Source organism: Anas platyrhynchos, chromosome 4 (genome assembly GCF_047663525.1).
Source record: "Anas platyrhynchos isolate ZD024472 breed Pekin duck chromosome 4, IASCAAS_PekinDuck_T2T, whole genome shotgun sequence".
Taxonomy (NCBI): domain Eukaryota; kingdom Metazoa; phylum Chordata; class Aves; order Anseriformes; family Anatidae; genus Anas; species Anas platyrhynchos.
Window position 1 is genome coordinate 29747348 of NC_092590.1, and position 23428 is coordinate 29770775.

At 36.6% G+C, this 23428-nt stretch overlaps 1 protein-coding gene and 1 long non-coding RNA gene across 8 annotated transcripts in view; one reads left to right on the top strand and one right to left on the bottom strand.

Annotated features, from left to right (window-relative positions):
• The window catches only part of PALLD (palladin, cytoskeletal associated protein), a 192978-nt gene extending 186179 nt beyond the window's left edge, over positions 1-6799 (bottom strand). For 6 of the 7 annotated variants that reach the window (XM_021271782.4, XM_021271781.4, XM_021271780.4 and 3 more), the window contains exons 1-2: positions 6640-6799; positions 2565-3596 (exon numbers count right to left, since the gene is read on the bottom strand). In XM_021271782.4, coding sequence (XP_021127457.4) covers positions 2565-3595 — 1031 coding nt within the window. In that variant the 5' untranslated portion in view covers position 3596; positions 6640-6799. The remainder of the gene's footprint in view (positions 1-2564; positions 3597-6639) is intronic. The other variant, XM_021271778.4, reaches the window with a different exon arrangement.
• A 3807-nt stretch (positions 6800-10606) lies between these two features.
• Positions 10607-20946, top strand: LOC140002442 (uncharacterized). The gene is made up of 5 exons (XR_011809032.1): positions 10607-11329; positions 11459-11644; positions 16445-16580; positions 17510-17611; positions 20842-20946. It is a non-coding gene; the product is annotated as an uncharacterized lncRNA (long non-coding RNA).
• Positions 20947-23428: the final 2482 nt, after the last annotated feature.

The window sequence follows — 23428 nt, forward strand, 5'->3', positions numbered from 1 at the left end:
GGCTGGCTATGAGGTCTCACAGAACAGGTAACTGTTCAGCTTGTTCTATTTGGAAGAACATTAATACCTCTTTTTTTTTTTTTTTTTTTTTTTTTTTTTTTTTTTTTTTTTTTTTTATTTAAAAAAAAAAAAAAAAGAATATTAATACCCATTTCTGCTTTTTCTTGCCTTTTTTTTAATTTTTTTTTTTAAATGATACAAAATTGAAATTTACAGAGATGTTCCAGAAAGTAGCATTAGCAGCAAGTATTCTTCAGTCATTCTGCAATGCATCAGCAGCTTTAAATGGACTTGTCTTTCTCCACTGCAATATTGATTATTTAGCGGATATTCAGGATCATGGAATGACTCAGGTTGGAAGGTACCATCTAGATCATCTAACTCCAAAATCCTTGCTGTAGGCAGGGATGCCACCCACTAGATTGGGTTGGCTAAGGCCCTGGCTTTTATGTTTTTAATTTTATTTTATTATTTTTTTGAGAAGGGCTTGGGGGTTTTATGCTATATACCATAAAACTTTAAGCTATGGAAAGAGGGGAAACAGCTTGCATACATGATATAGCATAGCCATGTTCCTAGTAATTTTAACATTACGATTTAATTATAATCTAGAATGTCTTTAAGAAATCAAATGAAACCAAACACACTTGTTTGTTTGATTATCTTTTAAAATAATGAATGCTCTCTTCCCCCAAGATTTTGAGTTAGGACTTCGCTTAACCCAAACTGCACGCAAGGATTTGCTGTGCAGGTCAGCACGGTCTCCGGAGCATGACATAATCCCTGCCCTGCCGGGATCCCTGTCCGGCTCGGCTCAGCGCAGCCGTCCCGTGCTGTCGCAGCGCCCTCTCCAGCCCGGCCCCAGCAGGGTGGCAGCGAGGCTACCTCTGCCGAAAGGACCAGCGGGGGCAGCTGTACTTCAGCTGCCCCGTCTCTCCTCCCTTCGAGAGCCACGACGAGATTAAGACTAAAGAAAAGTGTATTTTTAGTGAGAGATCACAAAAAACAATTCTTTTCTTTTTTTTTTTTCTTTTTTTTTTTTTTTTTTTTTTTGCTAATAAATATGTCATCTTTAAGTCTATTCAAAAATTTGTGTGCTGCTGCCAGATGGAAAATTATTAATGATTATTAAATAAAAGCAATTTGAGGGTGAACCATGAAAGTGTATTAAACGGGCAATCAAGGAGCTTTACAATGGATGGAGAGGTTGGAATGAAGCATATTTTCTACAAGTCAGCAATGATGTGACCTGCAGGCTATGAAGATAGCATGATTACAGGCTCCAAAAATGGAAATAAACAGAGTTGTAAATTAATTGATACTGATGAGATTACAGCATGCTTGATTTTTAAAATCACATACTAAGTATATGTAAAAGCATAATGGACTGATCATGGTAACAGTCAAGTGAACAGTAAACAGCAAACAAGTGAGCAGTGTCTAGTAAAACACTGCCTTTCATAATTGTACCTAGATCCACAGTTTTGCTTGTTTGGGATCAGCTGACTTCTATTTGTAGGATGATCTAAGTTTTTAGCTCGAAAACACAGCATTACAGGAAAGTGCTTGCTATGTTCTGTTAAGGAAATGTCAAAAACTTTCAAAAAAGTTATGTTCAGATGTAACTAAAGAACCTTACAAAAAGTCCACATGAGGAACTACAAACTCTCTCCTGTCTAAACAGGATTTTTTTGTACATATTTTTCCCTTAGGACTATTAAATATGCTCAAATGACTTTAAACTAAAATAGGTTGTGAGGAACTATTAAATCAGACATATAGTCTACCTATGGATGTGCTAAGCGATTACATTAGCATTAAGGCTCAGACATGGAAAGCTACAAATACTGCCTGTGCAGTGCTGGTTCCCATTAGTTTTAGAAGCGAAGGAAGGGGGCAAGTATTATGAATTACTCAGGCCTCAGTGGTACTGCAAATGTAGCTGTTACAATTGTTATAAACACATTAACAAAGAATCTAATATTAATAATAAAAGGTATGCTGCAACTACTTTTGTATGTGTATTGTCATCTAACAGAACCATGTGCACATAAATTTCACTACAAAGCATTAAAAAAGTTTTGAAATGGGGACCATCTTACCCTCTTCTGGAAACATCTTACTGAAGAGGATGCTTGGCTAGGTTTATGAAATTTTCACATTATCTCATAATAAAGACTCCAAATTCCATTGGTATGGGTTGTGGAAACATTCTAATTAATTGACAGTAAAAACATACCTGTAAGCTTCATACATTCCCTTCAGGGGTAAATGAGAATTCTTTCACTTATATTAATGAGGTAAGATACACAGAATGCCATTTCTGTTTCTAACTTAGCCATGTGATTCTTGAATCAAGCAGAACCTCATTTCCCAAGCCATGGAAGACCAGAGTGCTAAAGAGATCTGAATCTCTTATTCCATGTGCTTATGAACCACTGCATGATACACAGCTCTTATGTGACTTATTACTTCTAAGCAGGTCCACTGATACCTTTCCTCAGTTGTCTTCCCAATCAGGAGATGATGATATCTAGTGACTTAGCTAAAGCACACGCACTTACCTGACATCAGGGACCGGGTTGCCAGCAACTCTACACTCCAGCAACACTTTGTTTCCTTCAGCAACTTCCTGACTCCGGAGCTTCTGAGTGAACTGAGGTGGTGAAGCCTGATTGATGAACGGGTGGCAAAGGACCGTTTCACTTTGAGTGATGCTCTCCTTTTCAGAAAAGTGCTCTCCATTGATATGAACCCCAGATAATTTTGCCCCGGGCTCAGTTTCTTGATGTATCTTATCAAAGTCCTGGTTCCTTGAGGTACTTAGAGTTGATTGTTTCTTCTTAGGAGACAGGTATCCACTGTCTGGAGAAGAAGAGTCCCCATCAGGACTTCGACCTCTTGTCTTTGCTGCCTCTCTAAATATAGATGACAGTTCCTCAATGAACGTGGCAGCTTTGTCACACAGCTTATTCCTGAATGGAACTTCTCCCTGGGATGCTAATTCAGAATTTGGGCATGTCTTGGGTACACCTGGACCATGCTGCTCTGAATGTTTCAGGCTTCTAATAAAGCTGGGAGCAGCAGCTAGCAAAGGTGAGGTGCCTGTTTGCTTCCTGGAGACTGTGGCAAAACAACTTGCTGTTTGAGGTGAGGTGAACTGCTCTTTTGGACTCGTTGAGGGAATGTGACTTGCAGCAGATGAAGTCAGACTGCTTGTTTGAGGCCTCTGTAAAGTATCTTGCTCATGCAATTTGGTATCCCAGAAAGAAGCGTGCTCTGAAGCACTAGAAAGAGAGGTGTTGAAATGAGTGAACTCTGCTGCTGCATTCTGATTCTCCTTCACAGAACTGGCAATTGCTTCCCGAGCTATATCAAGGCTCTTACATATCTCCTCCTGGGTAAGGAAGGCAGAAAGTTCACTTGCAAATTCTCCATTCTGCATGTCTGATAGGGAATCACAGAAAAAGTCATGGCAAGATGAAGCTTCTGACATGTTCCCAGGATATCCCTTATTGGTGCCTCTCTCTGCACTGTAAGCCTCCTTCAGCATTAAAGAAAGAGGCAGTGATTGGCCACAGTTTCTGTCTTGCATGCTGGAAGACACAAATGCAACTCCTTAACAATAACAAAATTAAGAACTAAAACAAAAACAAAACACTGCTATATCCTGGTTCCCGTAAATTGGACATCAAACTGGGAGAAGAACAATACCGTGTGGTGCATACCTTAGTTTGTATTTCAAAACTTCAAACAAACCAGAACTAAAAATTGGCTAGATGGAAATCAGAGCTCTCAGAAGTAATTTTTCTAATTCATCTTCTGTCCTAACTTGAAAGACTTCCTTCCTTTGTATTGCCTAGCACTAGCTTAATTCTGCTGGACCAATCCAAGCAATTCATTATTTCACAGCAATACCATTACACTTGACCACTATTTACAGTCGTGATGATTCGGGGAATATATTTACTTTTCTTTTTCACATGGGATTGCCTTCCAGATAATTATCACATCACATTCTGATTCTCTCATTCTCTCAGAATGTGATGATTCTAAATCATCACATTCTGAGAGAAAACAATGTGAAACCATCATAAAAATTTACACGTTTACAAGTGCCAAGGACGTTTGGATCAGAATTTCCAAGTTATTCTTTCTCATCAACACTGACGATATGTTTAATACTGTTGTACTTCTTGTGTTAATGTTTCTAAATTTGGTAGCTTTTAATACAACTTAGTAGCAGTTCTCTAGCCACTGAAGTGGAATATCAAAACTACCACATGCTAAGAGTACAACACTAAGAAAACACATTTCACAGCCTTGGTCATCCTGCAACATAGGAGCATATAATGTGTACTCTGCAACAGTTTGATAAAGTACAGAAGCATCTATGCATCTTCAGTTTTTCCAAAATTTTACAGTGAGGATGAATATTCCCTAACTCTGTAAAGCAAGCAAGATGAGACATCAAAGAAATCTCTCAAACCCCAAGACAAGGATCTGCCTGAAACTCCATTTCCTGAAATTTATTTGTCCTGCTGGTGACTAGACTGTGGATGATCTGATCTTAAAAGTAATTGATGCTTTTGCAAAGTATTCAATTAAGTTGAACATCAATGTTTTTAATTACCCTTGACAATTATTCTCTTCTGATGATTTCTATGAAATTAATTCTACACAAGATTTTTTAAAGACTTTTTTTTTTTTTTTTTTTTTTTTTTTTTCCCCCTCTTAATGCTCCAAAGTATTTCTGCAGTGAAATATAGGTGGCTTGACAGTCATGAGATTCACCCAGATGCATTTTACATCAGCTTGTGTAAGCTCCAATTACCTTTAGTCACTTCCCTGGGGCTTACCCGGCATGTAGTCATTAACTGACTGATAGATTATTGGAATTCTTGGCCTGGCAAATGCATCTCTTGATATCTCTGCTTGTCTTGCCAACAGATTACAACTTGACACATAAAAGAGAAGTACAAGGAAACCAAACTATTTTGGGATTTGAAACGTATTTTTATAGAATACGTTGATAGGCTTACTCTTTGATGGGATTACATCTTTCTTTCTTTTTATCTGTATTTACAGCTCAACAAGTTTAGCAACCATGCCAATCTGCTGTTAACAAAATCTAAAAAGGTATATACAGTATAACTGACTACCACACAGCGGCTTTGAAGAATGAATCTGAGAAGCCAAGCAAACAGTTGGTCTAGAAGCTCAGCTGTTAAGACATAAGCTTAATGAATGCCAGGGAACCAAGGGTTAAATCTGGAGAGTGCCTGTCTCCCCAACCTTAGTTTTTAAAACTTTGAATTCACATGAACAAAGACACTAGTTTTCTCTTTAGGTAACTTGTTGTAAATATCTGTGCTTAAATGATCTCTTTATTTAAATCTGATTCGTACTACTTCCTAGCTTGCTCCCAGCTTGGAGCGTTATGTTACATATTCAGATAAACTTCTCTGACTTCCAGCCCCGAGCTGCTCTGTTGTTTCAATGTGTTATGGGTCAATGGAAAACTTCACCTGTTGCTAGCCACCAGGACACGATGACTGAAATGAATCTGTTAGGAACTACTGTATCTCCTCCTCAGTTTTATGCTGTATTTTCATTCATTAGAGAAACTTACTGGATACATAGGTAATAAATTTAGACATTGAGCTTTGAAAATTAGGTAAATCAATCTGTAGCTGGCTATTTAGATAAAGTTGATTAATTGAAATATGTGCTCATTATTAGCAATTAACAGTGCTGATTAGTGTCCTCAGTGACAAAGTTCTGGTGCCCCAAAATGGATTTATATGTGTATATATATGCATGCACATTCAGCTGCCTAAAGCTTTGAGTATAAAGACTTCTTGTCATTCAAATGCTAACAGAACCCCATTAGTCTTTTATAGCAACTTGTAACTGCAGCAAACTGGAGGTGATACTGCAAATCCTATCAAGTAGCGTTTAAGATCATAATTAGAAATACCTAATGCTATTTCTAGCTTCCCCAAGTTAGCCTACAACATATTTATAACACTTTTCATCATCACAACTCATTAAGTAATGTCTGAAGCCATATACTGTATCATTTAAAGACACAAACAAAAAACACAATGTTGTAAGCAGATCAAGGAGTTTAGCTATAGCTCCAGCATATTACATATGAACTATTTATGTGGTCCTATCTGCTATATACTAAAAAACTGCTCACAAGTAAACACACATTTTAATATCATGCTATTTAAATATTTCTTCACAAAATAATGTAGATGCTGTAAGGAATAATATGGTAAACAGTCAACTCAAAATGTACTAGATTACAGTCATCTCAGAAAACATTTAAATATTTCATCAAATCAACGTATCCAAGAGATAAATAATGAAATACAGGAAACCACAGAAAATCAAAGGGCTCATTTCAAGATAAGTGTAAACATCCTGAATTAGGGGATGCTCTGCAAAGAAAAATAATTACCTAAACAAAAACCCAAAAACCAATGTTCAATAGAGCAACGTCAAGGAAGAAATGCATCTAGAAAGAATTTTAAAAGAGAAAAAACATATTTTTCCTCTAGATTTTTAAATCCTGCACAATTAGTCTCCAAAGTACAATAAATTAAATTTAGTGGAAAATATGAAACAGACCTTACAATGAACAGGCTAATCTGAGGAGTCTCAAGTATAATTAGAAGCAGGTAAAGTTGCTTTTTTCCTTCTTTATCTAGGTACGCTTAAAGTTGCTCCAGCTATTCACTAAAGATTGCTTGGTCCTCAGTAAACATCAAGAAGACTGTAGCCTGTGCGTTACATCTGTCCTCTGTGACTATGTAATTCTTACCCCACTCATCTATATTTGGTAACTGAACTCATGTTTCAGCAGACTGCCACTATCTGGGATTCCAGTAGAAGCAACATTGTGCCTGGAAGAGACACAAAGTTCTGTGCACTTACTACTCAGAGATTCAGAGAACTTAATCATTTAAATGAACAAGTTCTGTTGCATTTAACATAGCCGTTTAGACTGTTTTAAAATACTACTCTGAAGTGTTAGGATGTGATTTTTCTCATTATTAAAGTGCTACTTCCACAGAGAATAGAAAACACAGTGTGGAAAAACTAATTGTGGAAAAATAAATTTTCTACATTGTTTTAACAGATTATTTTAAAGAAAATTATTTTTTATGACGATTAATAAAATAAGTGCCTTTTTCTACTAAAAGTAGTTTAAAACTAGTGTTTCCTGGTATACTTTTAAAACTTCTATAAAAGAAAAATAAATAGATTTATTAGCAGAATTGATAAACCTTTTTGTAATAATAGATAATTATTAATCTGTAATCATAAATTTTAAATTTTAATTATTACATTACATTATAAACTTTAATTATTATATTACATTATAAATTTTACCCACTAAATTTTAACTTTTTGGATGAGCTAATCCTATCATCAGAAAATAATCACCTCCCTCAGAAGTGACAAAAAAAGTCCCTGTAAAACACATACGCCTTAAAAAGACCCCATGGAAACAATCAAAATGCATTGCTGCTTTCTATAGCCTTTTAGCATGTAATGAGTAGTCACAGTCAACTCTCCCTTATGGTCCTTGCCAAAGAAGTACCATCACCTCATTAAGGACTCCTGTAAGCTGTGCTTCAGGGAGGAAAAATGTTCTGTCCAAAAGTACACTTGTGCCTTTTTAGGCACATCATTTCCTTTAATATTCAGTCAAACAAAGAACTCTGCAGACTTTACCACATAATTTCCAAAAATAAAAGCAATAGGTGAGTAGGATTTTTTCCACCAGATTGCAGTCCATCAGAGCCAAAAGCACCAAACATGTGGTATCTGTCTCTGTCCCTTCCGCCAAAGTCCACTCTCTTTAGCTCAGTATTGTCCTGCAGTGGATCCACTGTTGTGATGGAAATGCCCAAGAGACCCATAGCTCCCCATTGGTCCCAGACCATCTTTAAGTGTAAAAAGTTATCACACATATTATTCCAGTGGTTACTATACTATCTTTTGTTGTATCTTCATATAGGTAGTTCCTGTCCTCTAACCAGAACTTTAGCAGATTCACTGTTGGATTAGGAATACTTACTTCACAATGTATATGGACCCCATTCGTATGTCATGGGATCTTTACCATGTTAACATAAAATTAATAAAAAGGATTTTATTACAGGTCATTTTACAGTAATTTTGGTGTGTGAAGTAAGAGCAGAATCTTCATTCTAAAAATTTCAGGCTAAAAATTCTACACAAAAAAGGAGCTGGTCATCTAGCAGTTCGCTATTGTATGCCTAATTTTTAAGCACCCACCCTGCAGAGTGGAATCCAGGCCCTGGATCTGGCACTTAGCTTCTCCACTAAACGAATAACAGTTAGGCACCTTGGAATGGGAGTCAAAAATAGCCAGCATATAAACAGCAACAAACTGCCTTGGGCTATCTTCAGTATTTTTTACAGGGAGGGACCCGATAAAATCTCAGTTCTTGGAACTGTGTGTTTAAGTTTTCACTTCTGGGAAGAAAATTTATCTGCCTGGAGACACTTGCAGAAATAATTTCTAAAGGAATTGAGCTTTTATAAATACAATTGTACTGGTGATTTGTATAAATGAGGTTTGCCTATTATTTTCTGTACAGCATAATGATATTAACACTTGCCCAGAAAGTGAAAGATCTGTGATCATTTTATTTCTAATGCCTTCAAGTGTTAATGAAATAGTGGTTTTAACTTGCAAACTAATTAGGGTAAGGTTTCATACAATTGTATTAAGCCAAGAACACGTTTTCCCAATGCCATTCTACTATGATTTAGGAATGCTAATATCCTTTGACCTATGCTGAATCTTTTGGAAACTTACTTAATTTTTGATCAAGACCTTCCACTTTTATTGCAAGTGCAATGTGTGCTCCTTTACAAAAATGATAGACAGTGGTAAAATACTATTAGCAAATGTCAGCAGGATTAAAACTTTGGAAAAATTACACATTTTGAAAGATAAACATGTGTAATAAGTTTCAATGATATGGTTGAATATTTTCATGTAAAATGTAAAAATTAATAATAACATGAAATTAGAATGAAGGATATTACCCATTATATGCTCACTCCATTCCTATTGCAGTATTGTGGCATATTCAGCTGATGAATTGAGCTCCAGAAAGACAACATTTTTCACTATTGGTTTGGTGGAGCAGATCTAGACCAGTTTCCTGAAACTTTATTAATATTTTCTAATACTAGTCAGACTGAGTCATTCAAAGCCTCATGTCACAAACTGTAAAGCTACTCTGGGTATACAAGCTTTCCATTCCACCTGATGAAATTATTACACTGCAAAATGTTTTTAATCAGGCTAAAAAGAAAATATAATAACAAGCACAGCTCTTTAGACTAGTATTCGTGCATTTATTTGGGAGAGCAAAAAAAATCTATTATGGTTTCAAGAACCATAACCATTGTATCTTACTCGAAATAGTGACAGGATAAAATACAAGTAAATAGGCCATCTTCTCTCCAAGGCCTTTGAAGATATGAAGTCGTTCACTATTTGCCACAGAATCATCTAGTGATTTTGAGTCTCTAACAGACTTTTCTTCTTTAATTCTATTTGAATCACACCACCTCTGAAACCTAAATATATATATATATTGGATTGCCTGCGCTTAAGCATACTGGGTCACTGCCTTACTGTAGTTTGATGCCATATTTTTCCCTCAGTATACATAGTAATGCAAACATATTCAGTTTTTCCTGTAAATGTATTTGTGAATAAACCTGTCACGTATCTAGAACTAACCTGTGTTTTTTATAGAGCACACCTGTTGTAGGCATGTGAAGGTGTCAAACAGAAATCATTTGAGGGTACTCAAATACCATTTTTCCATGTTTCTAGAAGAGTTTCTCTGAGGAGTTTCCTATGACAAAAATATATAGTAGTGTAATTGAAAGCTTCATGCAGTTTTGCAGTAGTAGAGGAAGTTGATCTACAACAAATACAACAGTTGTTAAAATTAAACTGTTAAAAGAACAGTAATAATAACTCACATCCTTCTTTTACAGGATAATTTATCAACAAAATATGTGATTAACAGTTTACAGTAACAACAGTTCAGTAGGCTTAAAAACATCAGTTTGGCAGAATTACCACAGTTATGAGTAGGAAGGGAAATCGTACATCAGAAAGGTAAGCTAGTAAGCAACTCACAAAGAACTAATATTGTTTTTTAAACTAGGGAAAAGATAAAGGTTTTTCAATCCAAGTTCTATCATAACAAAGGTTTTAGTAAGGCAACATACCCCAGAAAGAAATGTGTCCCTCAGCTTTCTGCATGTCTGTACTACTAGAAGACTTGTAGTATTATTCTCTCTCAAAATGCATTATCTTTCAGAATACCACTAGCCGAACAAGTAAAAACGGAACTCATTAACAAATTATCACACTATTGAAGAACATCATCATTCCCTGAAACTTCAAAGGATTTTGTCAGAAATTGTGATTAATATGCTTTTGTGTCTAGGGCTACCAACACACTACAACCTCAGAGGATTTAATGCTTCAGTATAGAAAGGTAGAGCAAAACTACTCTATCTGTCCTTGCTAGCAGCCCCTATGAAGACCCTGTGCCTGGGGGGTGGAGATGTCCCTGACTGGGTTATGGACACAGGCCTGGGCCTGCAGGTGCTGCCTACCACTACCCAGGTGCACCCCACAGGCGGCAGCTGTGCCTCAGGCAATGCCTGCCCAGCCCCAAGGCCTCAAGGGAGATGTCCATGAAGGAGAAGGGTGCTGAGGGCTGTAGGTGAAGGCTGTTCACCTCATGGCTGTTGGTGCTGGGAGAAGCGAGGAGGGTGACTATGGCTGGCAGTGCAGGAGTCCCCTGTGACAGGGGCTGCCTTGGGAGCCCTATGGAGGCATGTGGTGGTGAGCCCCCAGGGTGAGGGGGAAGGCACCACAGGTGCTCTGGTTGTGGCGGCAGGGTGGGCATTGTGGCCCAGGCAGCCCTGAGCTTTCTGTGTTCACCTTTGGCTTTCTCACCTCAATACTGCCTGTCTGTGTCCTCCAGCACAGCTCGGGAATGGCCAAGGGGCACCTGAAGCACCGTGTAGGCTTCCTGTGTGGGAGCTTCCGCAGCTGGCTTTCAGTAAAAGCAGGTGAAGCGAGTGCTCAGCAGACCCTCGCTGTTGTAGAATTGTTTTTATCCAGGTGGAATACGATTATGTATTTTGATAGAACTATTTTAATTCAACTCACTTAAAATCACTGAAGTACTATTAAGAAATCACCACACATTTGTGCATCCCTCAACTCATGAGGGGATATGAGGTAAGAGGAAACAAAATGACGGATGTTCAATTTTACTTCTAGCAGTTACTGAAGATGGCATTTGATACTGAAATTGTAATGTCCAAATAAACATTTTAAAGGCAATGATCTTGTCCTTTTGATGCCCAGGATTTTGCTGGTTTCTGGAAATCCAGGCCCTTTCCTCCTTCCCTCCCCACTCAGGCCAAGCTCAGCTGTGGTGGTGTCAGCAGTTGGGAGCTGTGTGTGGGCTGGTTGTCCAGGGCCCACCTGCACAATTTCTCATGGAGATGCTTCCCCGCTCCGGAGAACGTGCACAGATGATCTCATTTACAGGTATGCATTTTTTTTTAATAGTCCTTAAAAATCCATATAGACTAGGCTCACATCTGTACAGAAGGCCTCTTCACTTATAACGGCGTTTCACTGCCTAATTCCATTAAAATATTTAAGGCATTTTACGGAATAGTGACAGAGAAGAAATGAGGTGGCAACAAACAAGGTAATTTAGTAAACCTGGTTTACAAAAAGATGCCAAACCCTTTAATAGGTTTGGCTCATTTACTGTACTAAGTTACAACAGTTTCCAATGGTCAAGTAGAAAGGCCATTCCATGTTTTAGCAATTGGAAATAAAAGTTTAAGCAAGCCCCTAATACAGCTGGTGTTAAACCAAAAATAAATAAATAAAATAAATTCAATTTATATAATTCAATAAATAAAAAAAAATAAATTGAATATAGATATAAATATTCAATTGAATAAAATTAAAATTAGTGAATTAAGAAACATGCGTGAAAGGAGTGAAAGTATTAGGGGACAAGACTGATGAACTCTTACAAGAGTAGAGAAGCCAAGGATAAAATCTGGCAGTGTAGCACATGATAGTGTAATTGAGATTGGATAGTCTCATATGTAAAGATTTCAGATTATATGCTAAAGAATGCTTTTTTTCTTAATGTGTAAGCTCTGTGTAACTTAATTTAAATAGTTCAACTATTATTCTTCTCTAAGTTGGTTATTATCCAGTGTTCTGTGAATATTGGTCACATTCATCTGGCTTTTCCATTTCTTTTAGTTAGTAAATTAATTACACTTTTTATCATACTCTGTACAATTACCTGAAAAGTTTTCCAACCCTCTATGCCCTGTGTAGCGTTGAACTCCAGTTTAACTTCATGTGCTTCAGTGCCACTCCCATTAGCTTTTACCTACATGTATATACCCCTGTGAAAAATATTTCAAACAAATCTGATTTATTTAATAAAGTCTTTTTTTGAAGTTATGCATGTTATAAAATTCTCATGGCTGCATAGTGAGCAAAATGAGTGTTTTATTGCATCATAAGGCATCTTTTTCTGTTATATGTACTAAGCCTCTGTCAGTGCAGTTCAGTTAGGCTTTCCTCTTCATTAGGAAAATGATCCCCATTAAATTAATTTTAGCTGCCAGCCTGTAGTGCATATTTTACATGTGTATATTTACAGACAGTCATGTGCTCAAATTCCTTCTTAGCATGTGAAATGTGTTTGATCTGAGCAGCCACAGACACTGCTGAAGTTCAATAGCAGATTAAAGCCCCTTTCTTTACAAGGGGATTAACTCTGAAACAGGAATGTGCCTCTTTCAACAAACTGTGAAATGCTGACCTCTAGGAAAATAAATATTTACTTTTCTTTTTCCTCTTATCATAATACAGCTTCACATTACCTTACCTTTTTAGCAGCTATTGCAAACTGTTTTTTGATTATGCTAAATGTGTTCGTAGGAAGGCTGAGCCTGCCACCTAAAATCATGTCTGATGCAAGATAAGGGTAGACAGCTGTGTATTGCTGCCAGAAGTCATAGTGCTAAACAAAGACAAATGTGCAAGAATGTGACATCCATACTTCTGGAAAGAGGAATGAATGCTGAAGGAGGAACAGGGAACAGCTGATTACTTCCGCTGTTAACCTCAGTAGGACTAAATTTATATATATATTAAAAAAAATAAAATACAATACAGCTGGCTATTTAGAAGGAACTGCTGAGGGATTTGTCAATCAGTAGCTTCTATTAGGGAGACACTTAGCTTGGGAGTATTTTTGGAAAGAGTTTCCATGGAGTTGGAGGGACTTCAGGCCCTTTACTTTTTTCTGATTGGCCAACAGACAGGTGCTGAAAAAGGTGGTGGCAGAAATATTCCAGACATGGTGAATGACACACAGACAAGCAATGTCAGGTTACTTTTTGTTTTATGATAGGCTGTATTATGTACAAATATATCAGATTTTCTCCTTTCTCTCGTTGTGATGTGAAACAAAAAAGTTCAGACTAAGTAAACACAAAGTGATGGCAGTAGTAGAAAACGCAATAACCTGTGTTTACAATCTGGGAGTGATATAGTGTTCCATAGCAATCATTTAATGCCTTAAAACAAAAACTATGTATTATTTCTTCTAGGATGAAGTGTTCTGCATACTTCTGATTTACAAATACATCAGTTCTATGCTTAAAGTGCCCAAGTCATTCAAACAGGAACTTATTGTTTTAAATTAAACATGCACTTCTAGAGATAAATCATGTAGTGAACAAGTTATTTTTGAAAACATACTCTTAGAATGACATAAAGGAGCCCTCAAATCTTGGGGGAAAGCAGGACCTTCTCAGTGGCAATGAAAACTTGTGTGGTGGTACTATACATCCTTGTGTTTCCCCATTTTGGAGTCAGTTTTGTGAGTGTGGATTCACTCTTTTTTTTTTTTTTAAAAGATTGGATTCACTCTTTTTTTTTTTTTTTTTTTTAATCAAAAACGAGTTAGAATTTTGGCAGAATGTTGATGTTGTACGTATAGTAAGTGCACCTCTCTTCAGGCATTACAGATCAGAGCCAATGACTAAACATTGTTGGTTACGGTCTTGCTACTGTCCCAGTGATAGACTGGGAAAAGGGAGGTCCAAGATTTTTAAGTAAAACCGTTCAACATTTTCTCCATTTAAGCAGGCTGAATAAGCCTTTTCTAAACAGTGATAATTCCTGGAGGGGGAAAAAAACCCACAACACTCTCTTTTGCAGGCATCTAAACATATTTGACCAGGAACTCTTGTCCTTTTTCTGCAAGCTGAAGGGATGATATTGTAATATTCCAGCAAACAGTGAAGCCCAGAGGGTTTCTTTTATAGCCAGCTTTGATGCTCTTCAATTTTCTGGGCATTTGTACCAACAAAGGAGTGAGAATGTAGTTTTGAAAGAAACGTGTGTTTTTTTTTTGTTTTTTTTTTTTCCAAATATGTTTTCTTGGAGAGAGCAAATACAGCAAATATCAAGAGCCAATGAGTTTGACAAAAAAGATTGCAGGGGTGAGAAGTTTTTGTGTTTATCACACTTACCTATGGCTTGAGGAAGTTACTTTAATTCTAACTTTTTTTTTTGGAAATTTATCACGGAGGTTTTATTCAAAGTATTTCCTTATTGTTAGAGAGGGCATAATTGGCATAATAAATGGTATATTTATCATTCATGTGTTGTCCAAAACAATCAATGTATTGTTTATTTCAGGAAAAATTCTGAAGAAAGCATGATGGAAAGAAATAGTCTCATGGATTGAGATAAGGATAATTTTATTAAAGATAAAAGAGAAAGGGTGGGGGGAAGAAAAAAAAGCAGAGGCTGCTTGAAAGCAAAGGGGGCGGGGGAAACAACTATTCTCTGCTTCCCATCAATGAGTGATGTTTGGCCATGTCAAAGCAGGGTCTCGATATACATGTAACAGTTTCTGGGAGGACAGATGTCTTCATAATGAGAGCCCCCCTCTCCTTCCCTTTTCCCACCTTTTGTTGTTGAGTCTGACACCATAGGGGAAATAAATCTTAAACAAGATGAGAACTGAGAATAAATGACTTAGGAGTTTGGTTTATTTTTTGTTGGCATATTTGAAACTTTTCAATAACTATCTGTGCTACATTAAGATCTTGAAATTTTTGAGATGCAGACCACTACTTGTTATTTGCCTTATTTTGGAAATATTAATAATCTTAAAATGCTCATTACAAAAAATGAAATAAAATAATATTTTAAAATTTAAGTATGTCATTTCACATTAATGATCTGACAAAGTATTTTAGATGCTACTGACAGTGCCTCAGTACTTTGAAATCTTGATGATTTCACCTCACCGCGAGATACAAACCAAAAAAGTATTATTTTTTGTATGTGATGAGGTAAAATTTTAATTTTTCCTTGACTGGTGCTGGAACTTTAAAGTGTCTTCAAATTAACATCAAAGGTAAAAATGAGTTTAACTTCTTTTAAAAAGCCCTACTTCCTCCACCTGATACATTTTCCTGCATGTACGTTTCTCCGAATATTTTTTCCCCATGATTTTTCTGAAACAGCCCTTGTATGTTTTTGCTGGGGCAGGCCTGACATGAAAGATAAAGGCATAAAATTTGAAGGTTCTGGCAGGCAGTAGCTTAAAGACGCTGAGTTCTGACTGCTAGCCAGTTTTATCAGCTCTCTTGATAACACACCAAGTGTGGCCCTTGCCAAGTGCTCAGTAAGTCTTTCCTTAGAAAATGGTAGTTTCATTGTCATGAGTTTTTGTTACCTTAATTTGTTTGAGCTCAGTGTATTATGTGAGTGTATTTTTAAGGCCTTACCATTTTCACCTATTTATTCCAGAAAAAAAAAACAAAAAACAAAAACCGTCAGAATATGCCTATCATGTAAAATCCCAGGGAGAAAACTTGTAAAATAAAACAAGTTCTCATTGTGATTGTATTAAAAAAGATGAGGGATTGTATCTATGGTCTCTATGTAAAAACACTGCTCAGATACTGTTGTATCAAGGGGTTGATGGACCTGTTTTATCTCCTGCTGGTCCCAGGCATGAATGGCACAAATGAAGAAACCTCTTAGGCCCTCAGCAGGTCATTTACATCCTGTTCATGGTCTGCCACCCAATGGCTGTTAGACAAATTGATAAAAATAAATAAATAAATGTGTCCCTTAGGAACAAAATTAAACCTTTTTACCTGTGGATTCTGCTGTAATTCTGAGAAGCTTACTATTGCTGTTTTGAGAAGTTTGCCATGTTTGCATAGCTGTATTGCTTTTGCTAGAAAAGTAATACAGTGCATTGCATTATTTTTTGTTTAGATGGTTACAAGATATAAAGAAATACTGGCAACATGCTGAAAGCAAACAAGAAAGCTCCAGTTTGTTGACAACTTCCAAGAAAGGAAGAAGAAAACAGAAAACCACCAAGACAGTAAATAAAACAGTGTTAAGCTGGGTAAGCAGGGGAAATTAAAATAATTTTAATTCAAAGATTAGTCTCTCTCTTTTAAAATACAGTTAAAAGTTTTAAAACATAGTAATCTCAGTTTAGCCACTCAATAATGTATCTAGAATTGGATGGCATGTCTGCATCCTTAGTACCTACAACTACCACTGACATAAATGGGAACATTTGCAAATATGGAGATTTATCAACAGTGCCACAGAGGTAACCCAATGCGAAAGTTTGCTGAGGCAAAAAAAAAAAAAAAGTCAACCCTAGTTTTACTCCTTCCCTTGTTCACTCTCTTGTCTCTCTCCTGTCCTAGATACATAACCCTACCATGTTTCAAAGAAAGCATCTAATTGTTTTCTGTCAATTTAGTGAGCACAATCACCTCACTGAAGGGTAAAATGGGTGACAGAAACAAAACAAGGAAAGTGATGAGGCTGTGTGGTTGAGAGTGAGCGGTGGGTGGCAAAGGAGTGAAAGGGAGGAGCTGATGGATTGCCATTATGAGAAGGAAGTATTCCCAGCAACTGCAAAGAACTGTCAGCTCACTTGTCACACTAATTCATGCTTCACTGCAAAATACATTGTGTACAGTGGAGAAGATAACTTGAAACTTTCTCTCCTTCTCCTGCTCAGTTTTTCCTCAGCAGCTGCCAGTATGACTAGACTTGTACCATATTTGTATCAGCACAAGACTGTAGGGCTGTAGCATACAATGTGGGGATCATAGACATTACCCACGCTGAAGATAATCCTCTTCTTTGGACTGCCTATATTTAACCTTGCATTGGCTCCGTGATCCAGGTCAGAACAGAACTCAAGATGTACTTTCGAGGCATTACTGAGAAGGTGATAATAGCTTTCAGCATACCTATATTCAGATCATGGCTTTTTTATAATAATCTGATTAAAAACCCTAAATGTGTTTACAGTACTCGATGAAGAGAGATAAAATGATTTAGAAAGATATGTATGCTCCTTGGTGATTTTGTCATCCATCCATCCATCCACGTGCTGCATTAGCTGCGAACCATGTAAGTTCAATAGTAAAAGTAAAAATAAAATGATTAGAAAATATGTTTGTTGTTTAGGTTCTGTTTAGATCATCAGATGCAGGACTGTTATGTAAACAAGTAATTAAAATTCTTGATGATGAGTATTCCTGTACCACTTTGGAGCACAGTTGAAATTTGGAATATTTTATTGGATACTATAAAAGAATTTTTCAGTCTTTACTATCTTAAAATGCATGCTGAAATACAGGCATCAAAACCAAATGAATCAATATCAGTGGAAAAAAATTCTTATGACTGGCATAAGAAGGAAAAAATCACAGCAGTAAACCATTTCATAGAACTACTAGAGCAAGTTCAGAGGAGGGCTACTAAGGTGATTAGAAGACTGGAGCACCTGTTGTATGAGGACCAGCTGAGAGAGTTGGGCCTGTTTAGCCTGGAAAAGAGAAGACTGAGGGGAGGCCTCATTAATCTGAGGGGAGAGTGTCAAGAGGATGAAGCTGGTCTCTTTTCAGTTGTGTTCAGTGACAGGATGAGAGGCAATGGGCACAAACTGAAGCACACGAGGTTCTGGCTGAATATGAGGGGTCATTGAAATTGAAAAGTTCTTTACTGTGAGGGTGACAGAGCACTGGGACAGGTTGCTCAGAGAGGCTGTGGACTCTCCTTCTCTGGACATATTCTAAACCTGCTTGGATGCCATCCTGCACAACATGCTCTAGGTGATCCTGCTCAGCAGGGAGGTTGGACCAGATGATCTTCAGAGGTTCTTTCCAACCTTGGCCATTCTGTGATTTCTGTTTTTTTGTTATTGTTGTTTCCCTTGGAATAACTGGAAAATATGGCTTCCTTTCAGAGCTTGCTTCATCACCTCAAAAAAGAAATAAATTTTATCATATGACACTATGGCAAAAATCTGTCAAAACTGGCCAAGAGCTTGACTTAACATTCTATGGGAAGCTGGAACAAGGAAGAGTAAGCAGAGAAAGCACGATGTAGCCCCTGCTGTGACACATTCTATGCTTTCTGTAACATTGACTATTTTGTGCATTGCTAATTTACTTTATTGGCAATCTGGGGACCCACTGGGTATCACCTACAGATGAGGTCTCTACCAAAGATGATCTATTTATCTTTATTTAAAAGAGTTACATATTATAATTAACATAAAAGAAGGTGTGTGTAATACCTAATAACATCTCTTTCTGTTTTCAGACATCTGTAAACATCTGTTTTCATTTTTGGCTCATAGTCACAGCATTTTCAAAAATACAACAAAATAAGTACAAATTAATGCATATACATTTCTTACACCACATCAAATCCTTTCTCAGGTTCTGTAGAACCTGACCTTCATCCAAGGATTTATATGTTCTCCTTTTGCAGATTAAGTAATTCCTAAAATCAAGCTGATATTCATGCTTATTAGATTTGCTGGAGCAAAGATACCACATAATGTGTATAAGGATGACAGACTGTATTTCTTCATCATTTTTAATTTTTGGTTTCTTAAAAAGCTCTTACCAGAAAGCTCTTATGGTAATGCTCACTGTGAAAATTATCGTGTTCTTGCTCCAGTGGATTAAATTCTAAAATTAACTGGAATACTTATGGCTAAATTCCATGATATAGAGCTCCACTAAAATGTTTAATCCGAGAATTCTGGGATTGAAATGTGTGACTGGGAGCCTGGATTCTTTCAAAACCCAGACATTTTATTTGACATTGCCATAATGGAGAATATTCAATAAATAATTTGTTTTTATTATTATTTATCTTAGATTTTGTAAAAGTTGAATGATCAAACAAAGTCAGTGTAACAACAAAACACAACAGTTGTGTGGAAAGGAATGGCATCAGCATGTTCATATAGATCACAAAGGAAGACAGTTAGTGGAGATGCTGTTCAGAAAAGGATTTGTACCAGTCTTACTTTTCAAAGATTTTGCACAAGTGGAAACAACTTCTTACTGTCTTACATCCTCTTTTCTCTTTTTCCTAACTGCCAAAAAGAGATTATTATTGAGGGGGAAGGTATCCTGGTAACCTTTACTAACATGGAACAAATACGTCTCTTTTTTTTTTTTTTTTTTTTAGTAAACCTACTAATGCTGGAAAAATGACACTGCTAGCTCTGTCACTCAAAGCTAGAATGATTGTTTTGTTGTCCTCAAATAAAGCACGTACAAATGTTTATTCTGCCAAAATAGCTGATAAAGCTGACTGTGCTATTGGAAAAGCAGTACAAATAACAGATGAAGATTAGAATACTTATTTGTATGGTGATTCAGCTTGTTTTTGCCAGTATTACATTAGTCTCTCAGTCAACTCGCACGCTCTCTCTGCTGTTATCTCAGAACTGCTGGCTTGTTTCCGAATAGCCTTTGACCTTACAACTCACCTGACTGTTGTGAAATGCCTATTTGCCTATTCCCCTTAGATAAGTTTAGGGATGTGCACAGTTCCTTCTAAAAATAATATTAAATACATTAAATGTGTTAATACAGAAGTATGCTGATATAAATTCATATGTTAATGGTATATCTGCAAAATGTGACAAATCAATAACATTTCAGAATGGCTAAATATTCTGCTATATTTTCATCTCTACTCCGCTCCACAACCATTTTCCACCTGATAGCCATTTGCATGTAAAATTAATTTTCATACTTGATTGTCCTGTGATTTTTTTTCCTGAATTACTCTTCACAATGAATAAGAACTTCTATTTGAGAAAGAGTAGTAAAACCCTTGGGCTACTGTTCTTCCTATGTTTGCAGCACTAACCATTATGTTTTTTAAGCTTTTTGTTTGTTTGTTTCAGTGATAGTATTTTCAGCTTTACTTACATCATAGAACAATGAAGCATAGGTACTGAGCAGGCTGTATCTCCAAGAGTACCTGTAGAATCCTTTGTTCTATTGCTCAGAAATATGAAACCTGAAACCCACAATGTAAATGTCACACCAAAGTGTAATTAAAAGACAGGTAGATTTTTAGCAATTTGCCTGTGAAGTTTGACATTCAAACAGAAGATACACTTTGATTGTGGAATATCTGATCTCTACTACAAGTCTTTTGTTTTGGTGGTAAAGCATTTGTTGTGTGTTTCACCTGTACCTTAAATAATTCAGGAAAAGAGATGTTTGATTTTGTAAATTTTGTGATTCAGCAACTTTGGTTTTCAAAATAAAAATGTATGATTAATAACATGAATTTTCACTTTTTTTTTTTTCTTATTTTCAAAGGTGGTTAGAACAACTAGGATGCTGGCTTTAGGAATCAACCTACCACGTAAAACTATTCTCTCTTTAGAGAACTCTATTTACTTGGATGCGCCAAACTAGGGACAGGTATGGAAATACATAATCAACATTTATACTGAACATTTGAAATTCATATGTATGTATATGTACATACTGCACACAATTATAAATCAACATGTTTTCTTATATATAGTTGCCTGATCACCTGCAAGAAATCCTAGTCCAGCATGTAAACATCCAGAAAATGTAAAGGGAGGTTTCTGGATGTTCTCTGTTTGGCTCAGGTAGGCTGTATAAAAACATTAAGCTCTGCAGCCTGTGTAAATAATGCTCCAACTGAATTTTCCACTTCTCGTCCTCTCACGGTTGTAAGAGCCCGTGTTCTGTGGTGTTGACTGTCTAGAACTACTAGACAGTGTAATATGTCTGTTTTCTTTCTATTAGTTACTTAGAGTGCTCATAGGGTTCTCTAATCAGGAGAAATAACTTCTAGTACTTCTTCGGAACGATGGAAGAAAGAAAGCTGTAGTGCTAAGAAAAAAAAAAAAGTACTTTATACTGCAGAAGAACAAAAGTATATAACTTTTTATAGCTGCACCTTTATCTCTGTTTCATTTCTCATTTCTCTTTATATTTGCAAGATAATGTTTGTCCCATAAGGGAAGAGAAGATGGGGGAAAAAGACACTCCTTCCTAATCTTTTACTTCACTTTCTCCCAGACACCTCTAAATCATTACTGTACAGCTAATAGCTATTTACTAGCAAATGATCCAGTTAGAATTTTTAGAGATTGATTATCTAAGGTATTTTTCTCTCAAATGTTTTGTCAGCAGTGAAGCATTCATTTATTTCCTTCAAACAGCTAAAAGCCTTAGAGATGTTAAAACTCTACTTTTTATTTTCTGTGCAATTTCTTATCAGAGGTAGATCTGTTGTATTTTTTTCTGTAACCAAATAGATTATTTCTGTATTTAAACTCTTGTGGCCACAACATCATATTGGGGCACAAATATATATCTATGCAAAATTATTTTCAGGGTCAATGGGTTTTCAAATAAAAAGCCATTTAGGTTTAGCACTTAGTAACTAGCTGTACTGGTTGTTACTGCTTTTACTGTCCATAAGCTTTCCAGCTCTGCTAATTTGCTATGCACTTCACTGTGCACGTACATAAAAAATGCTGAATGGTGAAAAGAGATTAAATGTGTAATGATTAATGCTTTCTTTTTATTTTCTACATGCTTTAGTTTACATATTTGTGAAATAAGGATAAGGTTAATGTTATATTTCCTTTGGAGGTTAGGAATTCCGCATACCAGATACTAAGTTTTGAAGTTATAAGGAGTTACTGAAATTTGTTTGAAAGGTGATTCAGCCTAACCTCAGATACTGTGAGGGACCTGAGTACACTGATAGGCTTTAATTGGCCTTACCAGCCTCGCCTGGTGTCTAGACCTTTCCTCTACCACAACTCCCTGCACACCTCCCACAAGCAGGAGGTTCCATTTAAGCTTCACTGTCTTGCACCTAGCTGCTCTTAGTCCTTAGTCAGATCCTTAGCTGCTCTTAGCTTCTAAGCTATTGCTTGGCTGTTCTGTATTGATCTTACACTGGTGAGGTTACTGCCTGGCCTGTGGCGTGTTGCAATGTGTCACGTAAGCCTGCCTGGTGCTGCTGCCCTGGCCACCTATGCTGCTGTTCTTACTCTTCAGACTGATTGCTATGTCTGTATTCCAGTGAATTTCAATTATTGTACTTGATTTGATTAGGGTATTTCACATTTTCTTCTAGCTGCTCAGAAACTCCTGAAACATAACTGTAAATTACGTTTTTCTGTGGGTAATTCTTGATGATGTTCCAGAAGACTTTGCTGTACCATTAAATGAGTGCAACAGTAAGGTAGAGGTGAACTTTGGCCAGTTCATATTGATTGTTTCTAGAATGGCTGATATGAAAGAAGAATATTCACTTTACCCCTTCATAAGTTGGTAAGTAAATAATTTTATAAGGAAATAGTCTGTGTAGTGCCATAAAACTGCCATAGGGATTACGGGAAGATTTGGAGGACCTTTTGTGTGCTTGTGTGGGGAAAAATGAAATTTGGTGTAATATCAGACTTGATGTGCCCTCATTCTCTTATCATGGTTATTCTTTATGTAATCAAAACCTGTTTACTTATTGTGTCCCTGCCCAGTGCACTAATGAATATTTGCTGTTATTCCTGTGTTTGCATCCCTTTGACAGACTTTTTTTCTGTGATTGAAAGAAAGTAAAGCAGGCTCAGTGCACTTAGTCTGTACATTTGATGCATATTGGGATACACACAGTATATATAGAAAATAGCTAAAATTATTCATTATAGAATAAAAATAATTACTTAAGGCTGCTTATTGACCAGATGTTTGACTTCTTAAGGAAAATGAGAAGTATGTGGCTTTTTTGTGTGTCTCTGCTGCTAGCTTGCTACAGTGAGTTTGAGTGTATTAGGCAATTTTGGCCAAGTTTTGATAATGTGGGGAGGTATTATGTTCCTACAGCTGTTGTAAAGGAGCTCACCAGGTAAAGCAA